The sequence below is a fragment of the Denticeps clupeoides genome, chromosome 4, assembly GCF_900700375.1.
Source record: "Denticeps clupeoides chromosome 4, fDenClu1.1, whole genome shotgun sequence".
NCBI lineage: Eukaryota > Metazoa > Chordata > Actinopteri > Clupeiformes > Denticipitidae > Denticeps > Denticeps clupeoides.
In genome coordinates this window covers 8769530-8789402 of record NC_041710.1, presented here as the reverse complement: position 1 = coordinate 8789402, position 19873 = coordinate 8769530, and the positions used below count along the sequence as shown (strand labels likewise).

The 19873-nt window shown below is 43.5% G+C and overlaps 1 protein-coding gene across 1 annotated transcript in view; it reads right to left on the bottom strand.

The window, feature by feature from the left end:
- brinp2 (bone morphogenetic protein/retinoic acid inducible neural-specific 2) overlaps nt 1-19873 on the bottom strand; it is a 90580-nt gene that overhangs the window by 46147 nt on the left and 24560 nt on the right. Inside the window, exon 2 of the mRNA XM_028978117.1 lies at nt 7910-8222. Coding sequence (XP_028833950.1) covers nt 7910-8172 — 263 coding nt within the window. The 5' untranslated portion in view covers nt 8173-8222. The remainder of the gene's footprint in view (nt 1-7909; nt 8223-19873) is intronic.

The following is a 19873-nucleotide window of genomic DNA, read 5'->3' as shown; positions in this document are numbered from 1 at the left end:
ACAACAATGCAGAACAACAGAGCTCAGTTGGAAGTCAACCATGGCCTCTCTTCAATCACTGTCTTTCGCTGCCAAATGCCGTTTGGCCAAGAAGGGAAAGACTTTTTCAACTGACATGTGGAATCATGTGGAGCTGCAGAATCAAATGTTTTGACAAGCATGTGTTGGTGGAAAATAATCTGTGCATGTATTTTCATGTGCATAAATGTAAAACAATGTAAATATCTGCTTGTAAGGTGATTAGATGTGAATTAGACATGCATAGGTCATAAAATCATATTGATGTGTTTGGTTAAAAATGACCTTGTCTGCATGGTGCATATCTTTAATAATAAATAAATTGTAAAATTACACTGTTTCTTTAGAGCTTCTACTCTTTGACGAATGAATGTAATGCAATGCAATAAAAAGCAATTAGGAAGAAAAACTGATTAACAAGCATTATACCAACAGTGTTGAAATTGCGTTTGAATGAATGTTCAGTGTGGTATTGTGTTTATCACTTGATGTGTGGATTTCCTAATATTTGCATGCAAAAAAAGAAAAAGTGTACATTGGTAATCGCCTCATAGTGGATGTGGTCCAACACGATGGTGCCAGTCCACATTGCATGCCATCTCTTCCTGTGTTTATGCCCCGGTAGAGTTATGCACTCTCATACCCAACAGCATCATACTCTAGAAGATGCAGCTGGAGGTGATAATATCCACAATTTATCTATGTATTTCTAATGGATATTTTGAACATCCCGGTACTGTGACCGGTCTTCAATAATGCCATGCAATTTTGTAGGTCAGTCAGGCAGGTTGAGCTTCTGCCAGTATGTCTACCAATGAGAAATGAATTCAATCACATCAGGAATTACACTTATTCTAAAAAAAACAACAAAAAAAAAAACAGGGCCACTGAATTCCCTTCCGTCCTTCAGGGCAGTGCTTAATTTGTGGCGCAGCGTGCTCCAGGACCTCCCAGATTGAGACTGCATTCACACAGTCAGTCACACAAAGCCTGAAGCGCAGGGGAATTTTGGGCGTCATCATGTGATCCTCCATTAATGTTACAGCAAATTAGCGTAAACTGCATCAGCAAAGAGAAAAAAATGTCGTTCTGATCTGTTAGTCAGCTGAACCTTTAGCAAATTGTGAACTGTGAACTCCTGCATGTCGGAATTTTGATGTGACACCCTTGCATGTGAGCACGTAGTCAACATTTGCTGTTTGTCTCCCTTCTCTGACCTATAGATTCAGGTCACTAATACATAGGTGGTGTATAAATTGCACTGCACTGCATGAATTATTTGATGCATTCTGTTACTACGTTTCTTTCCCCTGACCTGCCGGAGAACTCCTGATTCACTGTACTTTAAAATAGAATTATTAATTTCACATTTATCTCATATATAGCCCACATAGTATGTCTCGATGGGCTTTATGTCACAAGATGGTAAAATAAAAAAAGAAAAATGTAAAAAAAAGGAAAGTACGTAATGTTTCTGTGGGTTTCCAGCTCAGAACAGCATTAGTTTCTGTTAATGTCTGTTATTTAAAAAAAAAAAAAAAAACGACCCGCGGGGCTTACAGCCGTCTGTGTTGAGCTTCTAAGAGTTAATTAGCTAAAGCGTTGGCTGTCCGTGTGTTCACTAATGATGATAGATGGACTTAATTAAAGGCCTTTAACACAAGCTGATTGCACCTGCAGCTTGGTGGGGTTGGAGGGCATCGTCACCCACAATGCACCAGTTCCTTTCTCCTGTACTCTCATCTGGACAGCATGAGTCATTCCATGCAAGCAGCGCTTCGCTCATTTATAGTTAACACTGTGCTGATGTGCACAGTTATTAAAAAAACGCGCCGCTTGCGCTGAGGCATCACTCTCGCTGTCAAATTTCTTAACTAGAGGGAGAGAATCGAGGCCAAATTTATAGGCATGGAAAGATGGGAATTTTTCAATTGAGACTGAATATTCACCTCCACCTTGCAGTAAATATGGAAACGAAAGGCACACCTAAACCTGGCACACTTCGTGCATTAGAAAACAGGTCAAAGGGCACCCTGCATCCTCGCTGATGGGCAAGTGGGAAAATCGCGAGTTCCGCTCCTCTCTTTAGTGCTGGGTGGATCCCCGGGCTGCGGCGGGAAGCCAGATCTAAATATAAAGCTACAAAGAGCCCCTCGGAGTTCATGCCGCCGCTCCGTGCATCCGCCTGCTGCCTGAGTGACGGGGGGTGGGGGGGTGGGGGGCAGGAGAGAGAGAGAAGAAATGCTGATGTGCCGCTATTCGCTCGGAGAAACCCGGGCCTTTCAGATCTCCTAACGCATGCACGTCAGTCAGCAGCGGTTCTGAGCGGGGCGGTGACCGAAACAAGGCCTAACCGCATCCCACAATTCCCCGGCAGGAATACCAAAAAAATAAAAACTACAATTCTTAATACGCAGGAGAAAGAAATCATGCTATTGCGCACCTCTCCGTGTCCTAGGTATCAAACGACTCGGTCATTATTAATACAGGAGCGCGTTGTACACAGAGGCTCATTTTAATGCGAAGCGTGGTTTGTAGAGTCGGGGGGACGGCGAGAACGAGAGAAAGAGGCAATTAGCGGCTACCGCTTCTCCCTGGTGCATGTTGTGCTGGCAGTGCACTCTACCGCGTTGCTTTGGCTCAGCAAAATGCGTCGAGCATTGCCACATTTTTCCCCTAATTTGAGACACTTATGCATATTCTCCAGGAGATCGGGAGAAAAATTTAAATTGCTCTTCAGAATAAAAAAAAAGTACGTTTGTCAAAAAAATGGTAAAGCTCTAAGATTAATTTCTTAAGCATTCCCTTCTCCTGTAATTGGAACATTTCCTCCAAATGGGATAATGTATTATGGTGTGCACCAATGGCTTAGGGCACCCCCCCTTTCCCTTTCTTCAAAAAACGAGCTGAATGGCAAAGACACTGATTCTTCTCTGGAATTAAACTGAATCTTGTTAATTGCACACAGGGAGTCGCAGCGATGAGCGATATAATTAGATTTTCCACTTTAGCACCCAAGGGCTCGGAAAGATGGGCAAACACAGACACATCTCAGACGATATGTGAATGTTTAGATCACTCTCTTCATTCTGAAAAAAATATATATAAATAAGAGAATGGATTAAATGAATCATGGCAAAAAAGGCAAAAAAAAATCTAAATTCAAACAAATACTACAAATACAAATATATATTATACTGGTCCTTTGAATTCAGAGTTAAACACAATTGAGCACATATCGCTCAATTTTTAATCAGCTGCTCTGTTGGCCGTGTTTTTGCAATTTTCATTTATCGTGTGGCATCTCCGTCTGATTCGAGATTAGAATTGTCAATTGAATCTTGCGTTGTGAAGCCTCATGAACAAACTTTTCTCTCTGGTTATGAGAGTGTTTGCTCTTCTAGATTATTCATAAAATCAGAAGCACTGTATGGATTTTCTCTTTCCTTCTTTATTTTTTTAAAGTAAGCATGTTGAATTTGTGATCCATGGGTATTATTGGATTTATGAAATGCGGCAAGTTTCGAATCTTTAGCTCAATGAAGTTCTAACACATGAAAACCTCTGTGCTACGTCTAAGGTGCATCTGACCACACAGGGTTTCAGCACTTCTGCTCAGTATAACCTGAGGTTCTAGTTCAAGCAGATAATCTCGAAGGAATCTCTGAACTCAGTCCTTTGGAGAGAACTCCTGTTATCATTGGAGTGCCAATGCAGTTTGAAACTAAGGAAAGCAGCAGTTCTTCCAATTCCCCCATCAGCACATGAGATTCAGAGGTTCACGTACAATGGTGTGGGTGTATGTGTGTTGGGTATGAGTCTGAGTCATAATCCAAAAAAGCAGAAAAATAAAAGGAATTGAATGAACCCTTGAGAAAACAGTCTATTAAATTAAAAAGCACATCAAAAGTCTTGCAGGGTCAATCGCAATGGCTGCTTGATGCTCTTTTTCAGATTATCTGAAGCATCTCTCAAGATGAAATATAGTTGATTCCTTGCTTGCCAAATTCTCAAATTGCTGATGCAAAATTGAAACACAATGTTTCATAGGCAAAAGAGCCTCTCAAAAAGTGGACATAATACAGACAACACAGTGACCACCTCACTTAAAGAATGTTTAAAAAGATCAGAAAGCATTACTGGAACATTCAAGCATTAACCGGAATTGGACCCTTACCCTGAGGAGAAACAATGGAGCAGATCTTTTAGTTGATTGGATTATGTATGAACTATTACATGACTTCATTCTAATCATCAATCTGCTTCAGAAAAAAAAGTAGAGCATTCAAACCAAACGAGAAAGAAGTCAACTGATCTTCAAAATCCTAATGTCCCTATCTGTTTTGTCAAATGCAATGTTTCCTTTGTATGTGTCAATTGCAGAATGCCACGGCTGCAGGGTGACACCAGTGGCACCGCTTTTGATTGGCGGCATTCTGCTAAAAGTTCTGGACTGTTAGTGGACCACAGAATCAAGCTTCTGTCGTGACCAGTGACCTGAGCTTGATAGAAAACCTGAGTGGAGGGGGAGGATGAGCAAGAACCCTGCATGTAAACAGGAATGCTCTCAGGGTTTAGAAACATACAATATCATACAACACAGTGAGACAATAGCTCAGAGAAAAAAAACAATACACCCTTCCATTTCCATCAGAGCAGCCTGACATGGCCAAGGTGGATGGATAGGAAAAGCTGGAGATTTTTCCTGACTGTATTGATCTGTTTTAGGAGGAGGTATCTTAGAGAGAAGCTTGGCAGCTCCTTCCTCCTGGGTGGTATTGTAATCCTGGTGGGTTAGCCATGAATTTTTTAAAAGACATATTATCACACAACTCTGTTTCTTTTAACTAAATAAGAAATGACAAAACCGTTCTCTTTTTGTAAAAAGGAAGGAAAATTGCATCGCGCAAATACAGCAAAAAAAAGTCTACTCAGCAAAACTGAACTTGAGGCAAATATCAATACAGGCATGATGGGAAATTTGATTGTGTGTGCGGCATCAGTGCACTGTGCTCTCTGCAATGTCCCAAAAGCATCCCGTGGCAAACGCTTAAAGGGGGCTAAATTACATCATGTCACTGAAACACAAAAGTCAACCACTTCAGATTTCAGATCAGGGCCTGGAAGCCGAGGTTGCCAGATATTTCCCTCATTACTCTACCAGCGTGGCGTGGCATCTTGCATGAAAGCAAATAGGACACCGTTCATCCGCAAAAATGTCATTATCCCAGCGGCCATCCATTTGCAAAAATCCCATTTACCTTCCGAGCCAGTCAATCACAGATGGCCTTGGCCTCATCCAGCTATTTTTATTTTTTTTTTGCTGATGTGTTTTCTTTCCTTGTTTCCAAAGGGAAAAAAAAAAAAAAAACGGCATTACCTGGTTACACAACCCCTGGGGCTGGGAACCTAATCCACTACCTCCCTGCAGCACCACCGTTGCCTATTCACCTGCTTCCAAGGGCACAAAGAGCCTCAGGTACTGTTACGGTGGGGACAGAGTCGCAAATTGCATCATGAGCGTGCTTCCATGAGCCTGATGTAAACATCCAGCTCCCGCACAAGTGGCCTGTAATGGGAACAATTACTTCCACGTGTTAAGTTTCTCAGATGCATGACCTTTCAGATTGGAAGGAAAAGTTTTCTATTTGTCTTCTTTATTTTATCTGTATGACATTCCGCCGGAGAAGCAGAAAATGTCATTACTCTCCATTAGCGCCATGTGTGCTTGGTAAACAGACAATAAGGAGAAGCACAGCATCTGTCACACACTCGGAGAAGTGCCGGTAAATAGACCTGCCACAATTTAATCATTTCACGCACTTTCCAGGAGGAAAAACCCCCGCGCGCGACTGATTTCAATTTAAAAATCAAAACATTATCAGCGCCCGTCTTCGGCTCAGCTCGCAAAAACAAGCGGGCCCAGCACATCTCGCCCTTCATTCAGCCGACACAAATCCCCACCGGTGCTGGCAGTATGACTAAGGACCATTGAATTTCCTCTGGCGGGAATCCTTCAGCTTGGCGCAGCCCCCCCAGAGGGAGGCTGTGACCACGGAAATGGCGGAAAAGCGCACGCGCTCGGGGCGGGCCCAGCTGGTGTTCCCAGCTCACGTTGCGCGGACCCGGACACCCCACCAAGCTCGGCTCAAAGCTGCAGTTTCACCCTGGATGTTTGGCATAGAAAGATCAGTTTACAAATCAAAATGGCCTTTTGCAGTGAACGTGTTGGGGAGCCATCCCGATCAAAAAAGATTTTCTAATTCATTCGATTCAAACACAACATATGTTGAGACACACACTACAGGAAGCACAAGTACTTATTCTATCCTTTTTTATTATACCAACAGCAGCACTACAATGGCACAATCAAATATTGTCAAAACATTTATGCATTTTATGTATTAAATATGGGCATGATGATTATTGGTTCACAATATGTATGTATTTTTTGTTAGATATCATGTATGTAAGAATGCATTCTTTGCACATTCCCAATTATGCACCTCTATCTAGTGGTGCTTCCTTATATGACACAGAACACTGATAAACCTTGGAGACTGTGTGTTAGGCCTCATATCTTTGTGCATTTCTATTTATCTGAAAATGTTTTGAGAAATCAATGAAATTGTCTTAAACAAAATTTGTTGATAATGAAAAATGCGTTTGCATTTGTATTCTCAAAAATTTTCAAACGTATTCACAGTATTGCACCAAATAAAGACAGCTTTTTAAAACATTAAAAAACTTAAATATGATATTATATTATGCACCATCTATTGGTATTATGTTTTTAGTGTCGGAAGCTTATATTAAGGCCAGTGTGATATATTTTATGTATAAATGCCATGTAAACCCAATGAAGGTTCTGCTAATAAGATCTTCAAAGTAACTGGAACAACAAAAGTAATTGGAATTCCTTTTTCTGTGTATTAAATTATTTATACTTCACTTGTGGTAGCAGTTGCCACTGGTCACTAAGGTCCCTGCAGCGGTCAAATTCTGGTCACTATGGCGGGGCATTAAAAACGTGTGCTCTGTAATATTGGACCTTGAGGGCAGCCTTTAAGGCAATTCTGGGGAAACTCATGCAGCCCTACACCAAGCCTGTGGCTGTTCTGCAGGCCCTTTCCTGCCCGGCTATATTGCTCAAAGTCGGTGTCGGGAATTGGCAGTGGGAAGCGGCCCACTGCAGCTAAACGATGAGGAGGTACAGGAAGTGGGTAGAAAGGGCAAACCGATGGGGTCTGTGTATGTGTGTGTGTGTGTGTGTGTGTGTGGGGGGGGGGGGTCAGACAAAGACTGCAGTAATTAAGCTCATTGATTTCTGCCTCTGAAGGACAAGTCTGGGACTCTCCAAGATGTATTTCTAGGCAGATAGTTTGGAGGCAAATTGTCTTGGTGCATGACTCACAGCAACTATGGCAAGTGTGTCGATCTCTCCTCTTCGTTATTTCAAAACGCGTCACGAATCGTGAGTGGGAAGCTCTCTGACTTCTGTCCCATTTATGTCACACACCTGTCGGCTCATGTGAACGTATCCTCATGAAGATTTCATGCGAGCGTATCTTTCAAGGATTCTAGGCGGACCCCCTCCCCCTCATTATGTTATTAACAAGGTATTTGCCAATCAAACATGAATATTTTCCCCAGTCACTTATACCAAATGAATGCACTGCAACTTTTGTGACACATTTCATAATCCGGCCCACTGGATGCTCATCACCGCAGCATATTACTCAAAGTTTGCATAAGATGCTGGAGGGAGTGACGTAAAAATATCATTATAAAGACGCACCATTAGCTGTTCCTTCTGTTCAAAAGGATCATAAGTTTTCATTGCAGGACTCCCACCCTGCGCTGAGTGACAGACAAAACAAAGACCTCTAACCTGTAGATCTTGTAGCGTGTGGAGTAGCCTTGCTGGAATCGCTCCTTGAACTCGGTGTACTCCGGGCACCGGTGAAACGGCCCCTTATCGGACAGGAGCCAGTCCAGCTGGCCGCTGCTCCTCCCGGAGATGGAGGTGAACGGAGCCGGGCTTTGCTCGCCCAAGGCCAGCACCAAGCTCAGGGGGCCCAGAGATGCCCACGGCCATAGGAGCATGGAGAGGAACCATCTAACGAGCGCAGTTCTCTGCCAACTCAGCGCCATCCTGCTCCTGGGCACCCGGAACCAGCATTCTTCTGTTAATCCCTGTGGACCTGGGAGAAGAAGGAGGGGAGGGGGGGGATTTAGGAAGGATTCATCATAATTGCACTGAGCAATGGTCTTGCAGCAGCGCTGCCGCATTTGTTTTTTTCATGTTCATTCTTAATGTGCTGTGGCAAATTAACCTGAAATATAATGCCATAAGCAAAGTGATTAAGAGGGGTGTGCAAGAACTACACCAAGAACTACACCAGCAAGTTTTTCATTACGTTCAGCACGTTCCTGCTCTAGTTGTTACATTATTCTCAAGGTTCTATGTGCAAGGTGAGTTTATAATCCATCAAAAGCTAAGGAAGAAACATTCCATTTTGGCGTTAACGCGAAAAAAAAGAAGACCAAATCAGAAATAAGAAATGACAGTGAACATTCACAGAGGTGCCCTGAAATAACAGTCTACTTTTTATGCATACTATTTTAAAACTTAAAAAAAAAAAAAAAAAAAACGCAGAGTAAAATATCCATGTAGCTTTTTAAAGTAGTCAATAATCCGGTTAGACCTACAGTGATTCACTGAGCACAAAACGTCATGCGACGAACATCAGATACATAGTGCAATAGAAAAAAACAAAGAGACTGAAGAGGAGGGAAGTGGAATAAAAACCTGAGGTGATGTGATAGATGATTAGTTTATCAGTGGCATAGCTGGTGTTAGCTAAATTTAATGTTTAATTTAAAGGCAGTTACTTTGTGAATAATTTTTTTTCACCAATCTTAAAGGATTACCACCTAACTCTAAAGCATTCCAGTTAATCCATCACCATGACCACAACCTGAGATGAAGAAGTTCTGTTGCTGCTTTAAGCAGATGCTGACTCCAGCTTTGTTAAGGAAAAGTGTGCATGTTGGGCCGCAGCTCTACACCTTTTCACTGCAGCTGCCGGTGCAGCCTTCCTCTAATGACTAGGAGAGTTCTTGTGAAGCAGGACCCCTGCTAATTTTTTAAAGCTGTAATGGAGAAAAATAAGCCCCTAAAATAATGTTTGATGTATTCATCAGAATGGGAGGGGCCGCGAGGGACCTCATATTAATGAGCCTCTGGTAGATCCTGCAAAGTGCAATCACACATGGAGTACTGATGCGTATACAGAGGCACACATTATACTAAAGAACTGGGACCATCAATATTCCCCGACATTGTTTTCTAATCTTCTCCAAATTCCCAGCGAGAATTAATTTCTGGGGAAGCAGCTGCATGTTTGGATTCTCAATGATGCATGGACCCACCTTGCTTTCAATTTATAATTAGCATAGGAACAAACTAATGTTGGTTCATTTATTTATTTATTTAACCCCTTGGTGCTGCATGTTTCAACAAGTCACTTAAATTTGTTTGAAATATTTGTTGAAATAAATGTTTGAAAAAGCACTCTATCAAAAGGAAGGTCCTAAACATCTTGCCTGTAATGACATAACTACACAGGATTGCATGAACTTGTTTAGTGAGTGTGTGTGTATGTGTGTATGTAAGAGAGGTAGAAAAGAGAATAGAGGACACACTACCAGGGTCATCTCCAAAAAACTGTTTGCCTTTGTGTTTAACTGTTTTCTTAACAGTGGTCTACCTGACACAATAAAAGTGAACATAGCACTATAAAAAGTGACCAAAAATTCAGAATATTGCACACTCTGGAAATCCAGACACCAATCCTGTGTCTTTATTCCATGTAGTTACTGCATTAATAAACTGTAGTTCCTGCTGCACTGAAGCTTCCTACAGTAGGCCACGTGTTCACACCCACACAGCATCACTGACATCAGGTCAGCCCAGGTTAGCTCTTCTGGGTGCCGTGAGAGCTTATTATTTTCCTGTTTGCATTACGAGGTCTAAGGAAAAAAAAGCAATTACAGTTGATTCCTTCAATGTTTTGCCCCTCTTGATACATTTGTATTTGTGAGACTCTCCTCCCCACGTATATTTTCATCTCATTTCCTTTTGCCGCATTTTCTCCTCCCACCCTCACAGTGCTCCAACTTTCCTCCTCCTTTGACTTTGTCTTATTATTTCTTCAGAAATAAAAGATTTCAGCTCGGCCCGATCTTCTGCTTTTTTTTTTTTTTACTACCATGGTGCCAGATGAGGGAGGATCATTCAGTCAATGCCGTTTTCTGCCAAGTGGTCTTCACTGATTACATAAGATCACTAAAATACATACCGTACCACTTTACAGCCTATGTGTCTGGCACCCTCGAGGTTCATTACATCACCGGTGAAAAGAAGACGAATGCACCATCTGATATGCACCATCTGCCATTCATCCGGGAATGACAATGAATTTACTGTTATTGTTAACTACAAGACTCACTGATGTTCCTTCCAGGATGGACAGCAACAAGTCAGGAACAAGACAAGAACAACAAACCCAACCAATAACCACACTACCACATTCTATACAAAGAGAGCAAGCTGGCCCTGAACATGGATCTCCATTGCACCAAACAAGCAACTGGACCACAAGACTGAAGGGCCAGGCCTGTTTTTAATGCACATCACACATCCACAGATATCCCTCATGCATTTGTTGACCACAGAAAAATATCAAGTGTCAGGATCCGGTCAGAAATGGGGGTTACTCCGGTCCGGGATCCGGACCGGAGTTTAATTGTTGCCCTGTGTAATGTTCCCTAATCGTTTTCACCTGTGTTAATTGTATAAAGCTGCCCTGTTCGTTTCTGTTTGCTGTCAGGTCTTTGAAGTTATGTTCCGTGTTCACCAGTATCTACGTCTTGGATGTCTCCCCTGTCTTGTGATTCACAATTAAACCCCGGTTTCGTGATGTCAGGTGAAAGCGTCCTTCATTCCACGTCTTCTCGTCACTCTTCGTCCTCCTCTCCGTTCACCCGCCGCGTCATGCCCGCATGGACGTGACATCAAGTAGTACTTTCATCCATATAGGTGCATTAAAATTTTACCTTTTAAGTACAATTTCACTTGTAGTCAATGCAGTAGATGAATTAGTATTTTTAACATATAAAACACAATTGCAACACAAGTACATCAGTACATTGATAATGGACGTCCCTGTGTTGATAATGTAAAGTTGGTGGAAAGATCACTATGCAGTATTTTTAAATTAGAACATCCTAAGCAAAGCATCCTCTGCTTTTTTGCTCTTTTAAGGTCAGAGGCACCCTCAGAATTTACATAAATAAAAAGATATTTATCTATTTTTATATAAAACAAGACCGGAACACAATGTTTAATGATAAAAATCACCCAGAATGTTGGAGAAGAGTATGTGACAGCTGTCAATCATCAGGCTCCTCCCATTTTCAAATCATATAAAATCATCTTCCATTAGTGTAGACTAATTAAATTCCGCAGGGATCAGCACCATGACAGCTCATTCGAATTATTAAGTCATTTTATTAATGTAGTAAACAACTGGGAGGCTGGGCCCACCTAAAGGTGCTTGAAACCCCCAACACACCCAACGTTCCAGTTTCCAAGATTGAAGAGTCCAGCTGTAAGAGCTGGATTGAAGAAAGGAAGGGGGAAAAAAAAGGAAGGTTACCGCATTACAATGATTTGACCAAATTCATCATCACGTGCAACACCAGCGTACCCCTTTATTCATGTGCAGATAGGGCTAAATATCACGCCATCCGTCAAACGATGACCGTGCAAAGGGCAGCCCGCTTCCCATTTCTCCGGCCAAAACAGCTTTTAGCCATTTGTAATAGAGGACAACAAACGCAAAATGTACGTGTCCCCAGTGACGTTGACAAATGCTGCGCATGGCTACTGTGCCGTACACCCACAGCCTTTATCGACTCCCCCCACCCTGTCCTCACCTTGCTCTTCCCTGGCTTTCCCCTTCTATTGTGGGATTAGCATTCGTTCCACCGGAAGGAAAAGCGAATTAGTCAGAAGTCGAGGGGCTTGTCGATGACTTCCAAACAGCCGGTGCTGATCTCGGATGGCCTGTCCCCAGACCCTCACCTTGTCCCACTCCCGGTGCCCCTGTGTCAGCACTATTGGTGCCAGCAGTGGGGCAACAGGACATGGTAAAAAGAAGATAAGTCTTTTTTATGCTAATCCCATGACATGCTAATTGGGGCACGGACGAAGCCGCGTGACCTTCACGAGTCACAATGGCAAAGTATATTTAATGCCATAGTTGATGTGCCCAATTTTCTATTACTGAGTGAGAGAAAGAGTGTGATGTAGAAGAATAAAAAAAAAAAAAAGAGAATCGTCTCAGCTGATAAAATTTGCCTTTCAAATGAGCCCAACTTCTCGAAAGCACCTCGGACGGAGGTACCTGCACACCCAGCCTTATTGCACCTCCACGCATCCCGAGGATCCGGCTAATTACGAAATGCATAAAACATCAAAATGCCAGAGAGACAACGGAAGAAATACCGAGTTTTAGCATTCTGACATTTAACGTTCGCCTTGCATAATTCAAGCGCCTTTTCTTCCCACCTCCCTCACCCAAGGGAAGAGGCTCTGGCCTCCAGGAAGTGGAGTAATTGGAGCACGAAGGTGCGTGGCAGAGCATCCCTCATCTCACCTTTAGCGTGCCGGTGTGCGTGTGTGAAGAGTAACCAAAACCATCACGATGATTCCGGTCGGGGATAAGGGCTGACTGAGATATCATTACGATCCGAAAGGCTTCGGAGGCCCGTGTAGCCGCGAGGCTAACACAGGCTCCCCGAAGGGCCCGGATCGGCTCGCCCCCGGACTTTGAGCAGGTGCGCCGCTCCGAAACTTTAGTAGTTTGTATTTCGTTTTGTCCGCTACGTGATAAAGCAAGTGCGCCATCTGGCCAGGCTGCAATTTGGCACCGGAGGAGGAGGCATTAGCGCCTTGTAATATGCCGCGCCGAGCTTAAAGCCTGTTAGGTATACACAAGTCATCTGTCTCACACATATCAGCCAGCGCCTTTTCTTTTTTTTTTTTTGCACCCCCGTGGTGCGCTGTAATTCTGATCAAACAGAGACCTTGAGAAACGGCATTGACTAAAAAAAAAAAATGCAAGTAATAATCGTTTCCGGCCATCTGAGGTGTAAAATGACAGCATGTCCAGTCTTATCGAACTGCGTGCAGCATGGGGGACAATATGCTCAAGTGGTTCACTGTTGAAAAACACATAAAAACTGCAGCACGAGAGAGGAATTACAGTGTTCGTGTTCAACCTGAAAAGCATTTACGGCATTAACGCAAAATAAATTTCCGTGCTCGGGTCGCTCTGGAATGCATATTGGTCGATCATTCTTATTCGATGGGATTGAAGAGCTTTATCTTGCGGAGGTGAAAATGTGGGCGCGTGTGATATACTGTCCAACTGCTCCAGGAAGAGATTAGGGAGACGTGGCGGCGCTGAAGGACACTTGGCCGAACGCAGACGCACTGCAGTTGAACTAATGAGCAGGTGCAGTGGTGCATTCTCACGTTCTAGAGCAGTTAGTTCAGTCCATTTTATTCAGTGTGACCATGGCTTCCTCATTGAGGTCACATAGGGTTGTTCTACTTTTTAAAAAGAAATTGCATCACTATTTGTAATTTCTACACAAATAAATCATTTTTAGTTTTTAAATGCAGTTGTTACTTTGGTTTATCAAATTTCTTTTTTGATGTGAAAGTGAAAGTGAAGTGATTGTCACTTGTGATACACAGCAGCACACAGTGAAATTTGTCCTCTGCATTTAACCCATCACCCTGAGTGAGCAGTGGGCAGCCATGGCAAGCGCCCGGGGAGCAGTGTGTGGGGACGGTGCTTTGCTCAGTGGCACCTTGGCGGATCGGGAATCGAACCGGCAACCTTCTGATTATGGGGCCACTTCCTTAACCGCTAGGCCACCATGATGGTACGATGACAGAGCGCTTGGCTTCAAACCTCGAAGGTCTTGTATGTGGGGAGATTGCATGTTATCCTCGTGTGTTGATGCAGGTTTCCTTCAGATTCTCCGGTTTCCCCCTTCTGTCCAAATTGCACACCAGGCAAATTGCTGACTCTATTGAGTGTGAATGAGTGTGAATGAGTGTGTGTGGAGGTGCATTGATGTCCCTGCCCTGCTCCCAATGTCCCAGGATGGACTCCGGCAGGAATAAGGGAATGCGTGAGTGAGCGTTTTAATATAGTTGCTTTAGTTTTAATACTTTAGTCCTGAAATCTGTGTACTTCACTTGACTAAATGTGACTCATGGCATAATTTGACATTTTCAGATTATATAACTAACTAGTGCAGAACTGTATCTGGAAAAAAAAAACTTGTTTTGGAGTGTGACGTCCTGTGGCAGACTATGGGTGTGTTCTGTTTGTGTGAGTGTGTGTGTGTGTCTCTCTCTCTTTCTGTCTCTCTCTCTCTGTAATGTTGCAGGGCGGCTCCTCATCAGCCCATGATTGGACTCCTCCCACTACCTGCCATGATTGGTAGGCTGTAATAGGGAAGAGGACTCAAAATGGCGGCTGCTTTGGGACAAGGGAAGAATGTTGGTGTGAGAGTAGAATGTTGTTGGTGAAGAGAGGATGTGGTGTGAGGAGAGAATGTTGTTGGTGAAGAGAAGGATTGTGACCAGAAGACAAGAGTAACTTAGACTGCCCAGACCTGTTTTGTGTGTGTTTTGTTGTTTCAATGTCCTTGTTTGCAATAAACTATTATCCTTACGTGTTGTCGCGTCGTTTTGGAGTTTATGCTCCTATGTCCCATTTGTGATGTCCCTGACCCTAGACCAGGGACATAACATGGAGGTGTCACATACTATATTTCATATCACATACCACACGCATGCACACCACACTATGTGAGGAAATATAATCCCATGGAGGATCCTGCCCATGTTGCCCAGCAGCAGTCCCAACCCATAAACCACCATGCTACCTTACAGTATTAAGGTGGCATGGGGCAGTGGGGCAGTGGTGGCCTTGCGTTTATGAAGAGGCTCCATAATCAGAAGGTGGCCGGTTCGAATCCCGATCTGCCAAGGTGCACTGAGTAAAGCACCGTCCCCACCACACTACTCCCCAGGTGCCTGTCATGGCTGCCCACTGCTCACCAAGGGTGATGGTTAAAAGCAGAGGACACATTTCGCTGTGTGCACCGTGTGCTGTGCTGTTTATCACAATCACTTCCCTTTCACTTTACTGCAGGTCAGTCTTTCTGTAGTTTTATGCAGCTGCTTGTCAAGAATGCTACAGTACACCCATCCCAGAGCTAAACACTAAAACCCCAAAACATTCAAACATTGTTAGCACACGCCGCTGCACCGTCCGCTCCATCACTGCTACAAGGCAGATGTGCGTTATTATCTGCAATGATTACGGCCGTAATCCGCCTGGTGTTTTCCTGCGCGGAGTCCATTATCCCAAGCCAGCTGTGGGCTGTTATTGACTCTGGCTGTCTCCCCGAGTGCAGGTGCGCGCCCCTCGCCATAAGGCCAGCTGTCCTTTTGAACTCGGGTGCCACGGCATCCAGCTTCCTGCAACTCAGCAGCTCGGCCAGATGTCTCGCCGCAGTCAGGAGGACAGGGGTTTTCATTCTCCATTTCCAAGTTCAGCTCCCGCAGAAGTCCAACTTTTTTCCACCCCCCCCTCCTGTCAGCAATTAGTTGGAATGTGATTTGACAAAAGGACAAGAGCGATTATGATTCCGCCTCCCACGCAACTGGCAGTCGAACAGCTGTCGTGTATATCTCGTTCAAGTGGATATCTGCCCCCCCCCAGGTTCAGCTTTTGGAACAATCCCGCCGCATCCGCATAGATGCCTGTCGATCTCGGCATGCAGCATCTGCGGGCCCACTCATTAGAAACACATGACCGAGAGAAAATGGGCCCGAGTGGGCGAGTGAACCAACCAGACTGCCCTCAAATATGGCAGAAACAAACTCGAAACAAACTTTTAACACGTTCAGCCCTGCACACGCCTTAGATTTGAAATTTGCTTCAGGAGTAATTTCATACCAGTCGTGAAATTGGCTAACTGACTCACTTGCGAGAGTGATTTGCATCCACGTCCAGCTTTACACATGTTAATGATGCGCGCTGGAGTGTGTGTATCTGTGTGTGTGTGTGTGTGTGTCGGAGTGTAGCCGGGGCGACAGTCCAAGTGCGACGCACGGCAGGTGCACCTGCACAGTTCTGCACGTTCGTAAACTGCAGCGTCAGCAGGACCAGCTTTTTTTTTCCCCCCGGAGTCCGAGTTTGACGGGATGCCGCAAGTGGTGCCGACTTGGGACGGCGGAAAAAAGATACACAGGCCATTACGACTAATCAATAGCATCTTTATATTCCAGCTTCTTGCTAATGGGAACGTAACTTTCCCAATCTGGAGATGTCAGAAGCTCCAGATGTGTGTTTTTTTACACGACGGAAAGAAAACCAAGCATCCTGGGATCAATGCTATGTTATTGCTCAACTGTCCAGCTGTTGTATCTCCGCAAACACATTGCGTCTGTCCACAGGGTGCAATCGCTTACACACCACTCCTCCCGAAAAATAAGGCCCCCCCCCAGATAATTACCCAAGCTGCTCATTAGATTAACGTTGCAGCGTAAAATAAAAACACAGCTCGACTGCATATTGCCGCAGTTCTGCTTGGAGCGGGGGCGCCTCGTCCCCACATGAGAGCTCCAGGACGCTTTGCCAGCCGTCTCCAACTTTGAAGTGGTTGTTGCCAGCGTCTGAGCAAACTCATTTGGTAATTGAGGAGAACGCCTGGTCCCTGTGCAAATGAAGCCTAATACACGCGGCATGAAATATTCACAGTGTCGGCCCTGGTAATTCTGCACTGATCTTTCGTTTTCATGGTCACGGAGCAAATCGTTTCTGCCATTTTTGCCACATGCAACAGAAATGCTAAAAAGGAAACCACGCTTTTGTTTATGTGGTGAAATGGTCCTTGCTATACCAGTTCTAATCTTTTAAAAGGCCTGTTCTGTTAAAATGCTGTTTGGCCAATCTCGAAAAATTCAGCAAAGCAACAAAACAAATGGACGCGACCGCATTCCTAAATAATCTCCTGTAATTATGGTAATTAAACTACAAATCATGTTCAACAGCGATATTCCAGATGTACAAAAATGTAAACAAGCATAATGAGTCAAGTTGAACCTGTTGCTTTTTAATGACCAATTAAATACACCGTAAAAAGCTCTACTCCCACCGTCCACTTGTCTAACACAACGAAAATCCATCATGATTAGGACAAATTAGTACAGGAAATTGTAGGCGACTCGGCATGTGAGTGGCCAAGAGTGTGTTTGTTGGTGGTCTGTCCCAAGCCTGGGAAAATGGGTAGGGTTGTGGCGAGAATAAATCTTCCGGCATAAAACGTTACATTACGGCATTTATCATACGCTTTTATCCAGAGCGACTGGTGCAGCTCCTGCTCATGGACACAGTGGTAGCAAGTGGGGTCTTATCCACTAGGCTACTACCACAAAAACCCCTACAAACACCACAAGTCATAAAAAGGACTAGAAATTCTGTAAAAGGCAATTCAATAACTCAATTATAATGTAACTCAAAAGAATTCTGCACAAATAATTATTCCAATCAATTTTTTTAGATTACAACCTTTTATTTTTGAGCTATTTATAGAGCTGTTGAATTAGTTTACAGCGAAGATGACATTAGTAATGTATTTGAGACATTACTGAACCCAAGCATAACATTGATCTTGCAAATAGGGTGGTAGTAGCCTAGTGGGTAACACACTCGCATATGAACCAGAAGACCCAGGTTCAAATGCCACTTACTACCATTGTGTCCCTGAGCAAGACACTTAACCCTAAATTGCTCCAGGGGGGGACTGTCCCTGTAACTACTGATTGCAAGTCGCTCTGGATAAGGGCGTCTGATAAATGCTATAAATGTAAATGCAAATATCAGATTTTGTTCAGTGTCAAAGTAAAACAAACAAATGCAAGCTATTAAGGTGTTTCCTAGATGTGTAGGGGTTTGGATTTTTGCACAAAATCTGGGCACATTATCTTTCATCCGTGGATTATCGTTGCATCTCTGCCACCTGAACCATAAATTACAACACCTCCTCGATAGGAATGCACACATAGATTTTAGGCAAGTGCAAATTGAGAGCCAACGTGGTACAAACCACAAAGTAATGCTCAGCACCTGTTTAGTCTCTTAAGGTGAGCCTTAATGAATAGTGTAATTGATGCAGCTCATCTGAGGCAGGCCCGGTGCTGCTGTATTAACACAAAGCAATTCAGCTCATTAAATTGCATTTACGATTGTATCTCATGCGCTGCTTCGGCTTCTACCTTGCGGCTCCTCATCCTGCAGCTGCATTCGTAAGTCTGTGTGAAGGATCTGCTGTCACCTTGGAGACTTCCTTAAGAACATCCTCCCTATCTGCAACTTCGGTTTCCAATTCCATCTGTAATTACGTTTAAATCGACCCTAATTAGGAGTCCTCTTTCAATTGAGGAATACTAATTTGTATTAAGTCAGCCGGAAAGTTCTAATTGTTAATTAATTGTCACACACCTCATTCATGCATCATGTCTATAAGCATGTTTTGTTTATGTTTGTTCCATAATAATCCAGAGGGATGAATATGGCATTTAATGGTGGTCCAAGGCACCCGAGACTGCAGAAATATAAGGCGTTATCTGTATTCAAACTTGGACTGAACAGATTCTGTTCTTTTAAAAAGTCCTTAAACTCCCTGTAGCTGAAATTTCTCTCTTTTTTTGAGAACAACTCAATTTAGAGAGCTGGTCTTTGTTCCAGCTCTGTCAGCTTATGAATTCAGGAGAGCGAGAGAAGGCGTGGACGCTATGGAACCGCAGCTCCAGTTTATGGTTTTCAAAATGTTTTTTTCATTTTCAGGTAGGGCAGACCTCCAGCCTGCCCCTGTTTACTATGCAGCTAACTGAAGATCTATTCTGTACCTGTGTGTGTGTGTGCCTTACGCATGCGCTTGTGATTCAACTGTCACTACGGAGCTAGGAAGGCTTTTATTCCTTTTTATGTTCTGTATATTTCCATGGCTTGTGGGAGCGCCTGCGATGGAGAAATGGTACAAGCGTTGTTTTTAATAGGAGCTGGCAGACCAGAAAATGCCTGATTTTTTGGCCCCATATTTCTATGTAGTGTCCATCTAAAACTGAGGAGGCAGCGTGCACATTAGCCTCACCATTGTCTCTAGGCACCTTACCAAGCACATCCTTTCATGATTATCCCAGGAAGAGTTTGATCGGCGACCCCTCATCCATTTGAATCATCCGGATTTACACTGGAATATTGAGATGTGGTGGACCTGCAAGGCATTTTAGAGTATCATTCTAATAATTACAAAGAGTGGCATTTATACAGTGCAGATCAATGACAAATCTCATGTAATTACTTTTTTTATTATTCCATTTTATGCATTTTGAACCTCTAGCCACTCCTTTTAAGGTTTGGGATATTTTTATATTTAAATTTAAATATTGAGGCTAGCACCACATTAAAATTGCAAGGCTGAAAGAGTGAGAATATGCCTAAAACTAGCCTGGCACCAGCATCATATACGTTAACTACGATTATGATAATGGTCCCTTTGGCAACAATAAAAAAAAAAAAAAAAAAGACTTTTAATGACTGTACACAGTGCTACACTGATGATGACGATGAAAGTGTGTCTCAGCGGACATGGAATGGAGTGAATGGAACCCCTGATTGTCTCTGGATGCAGA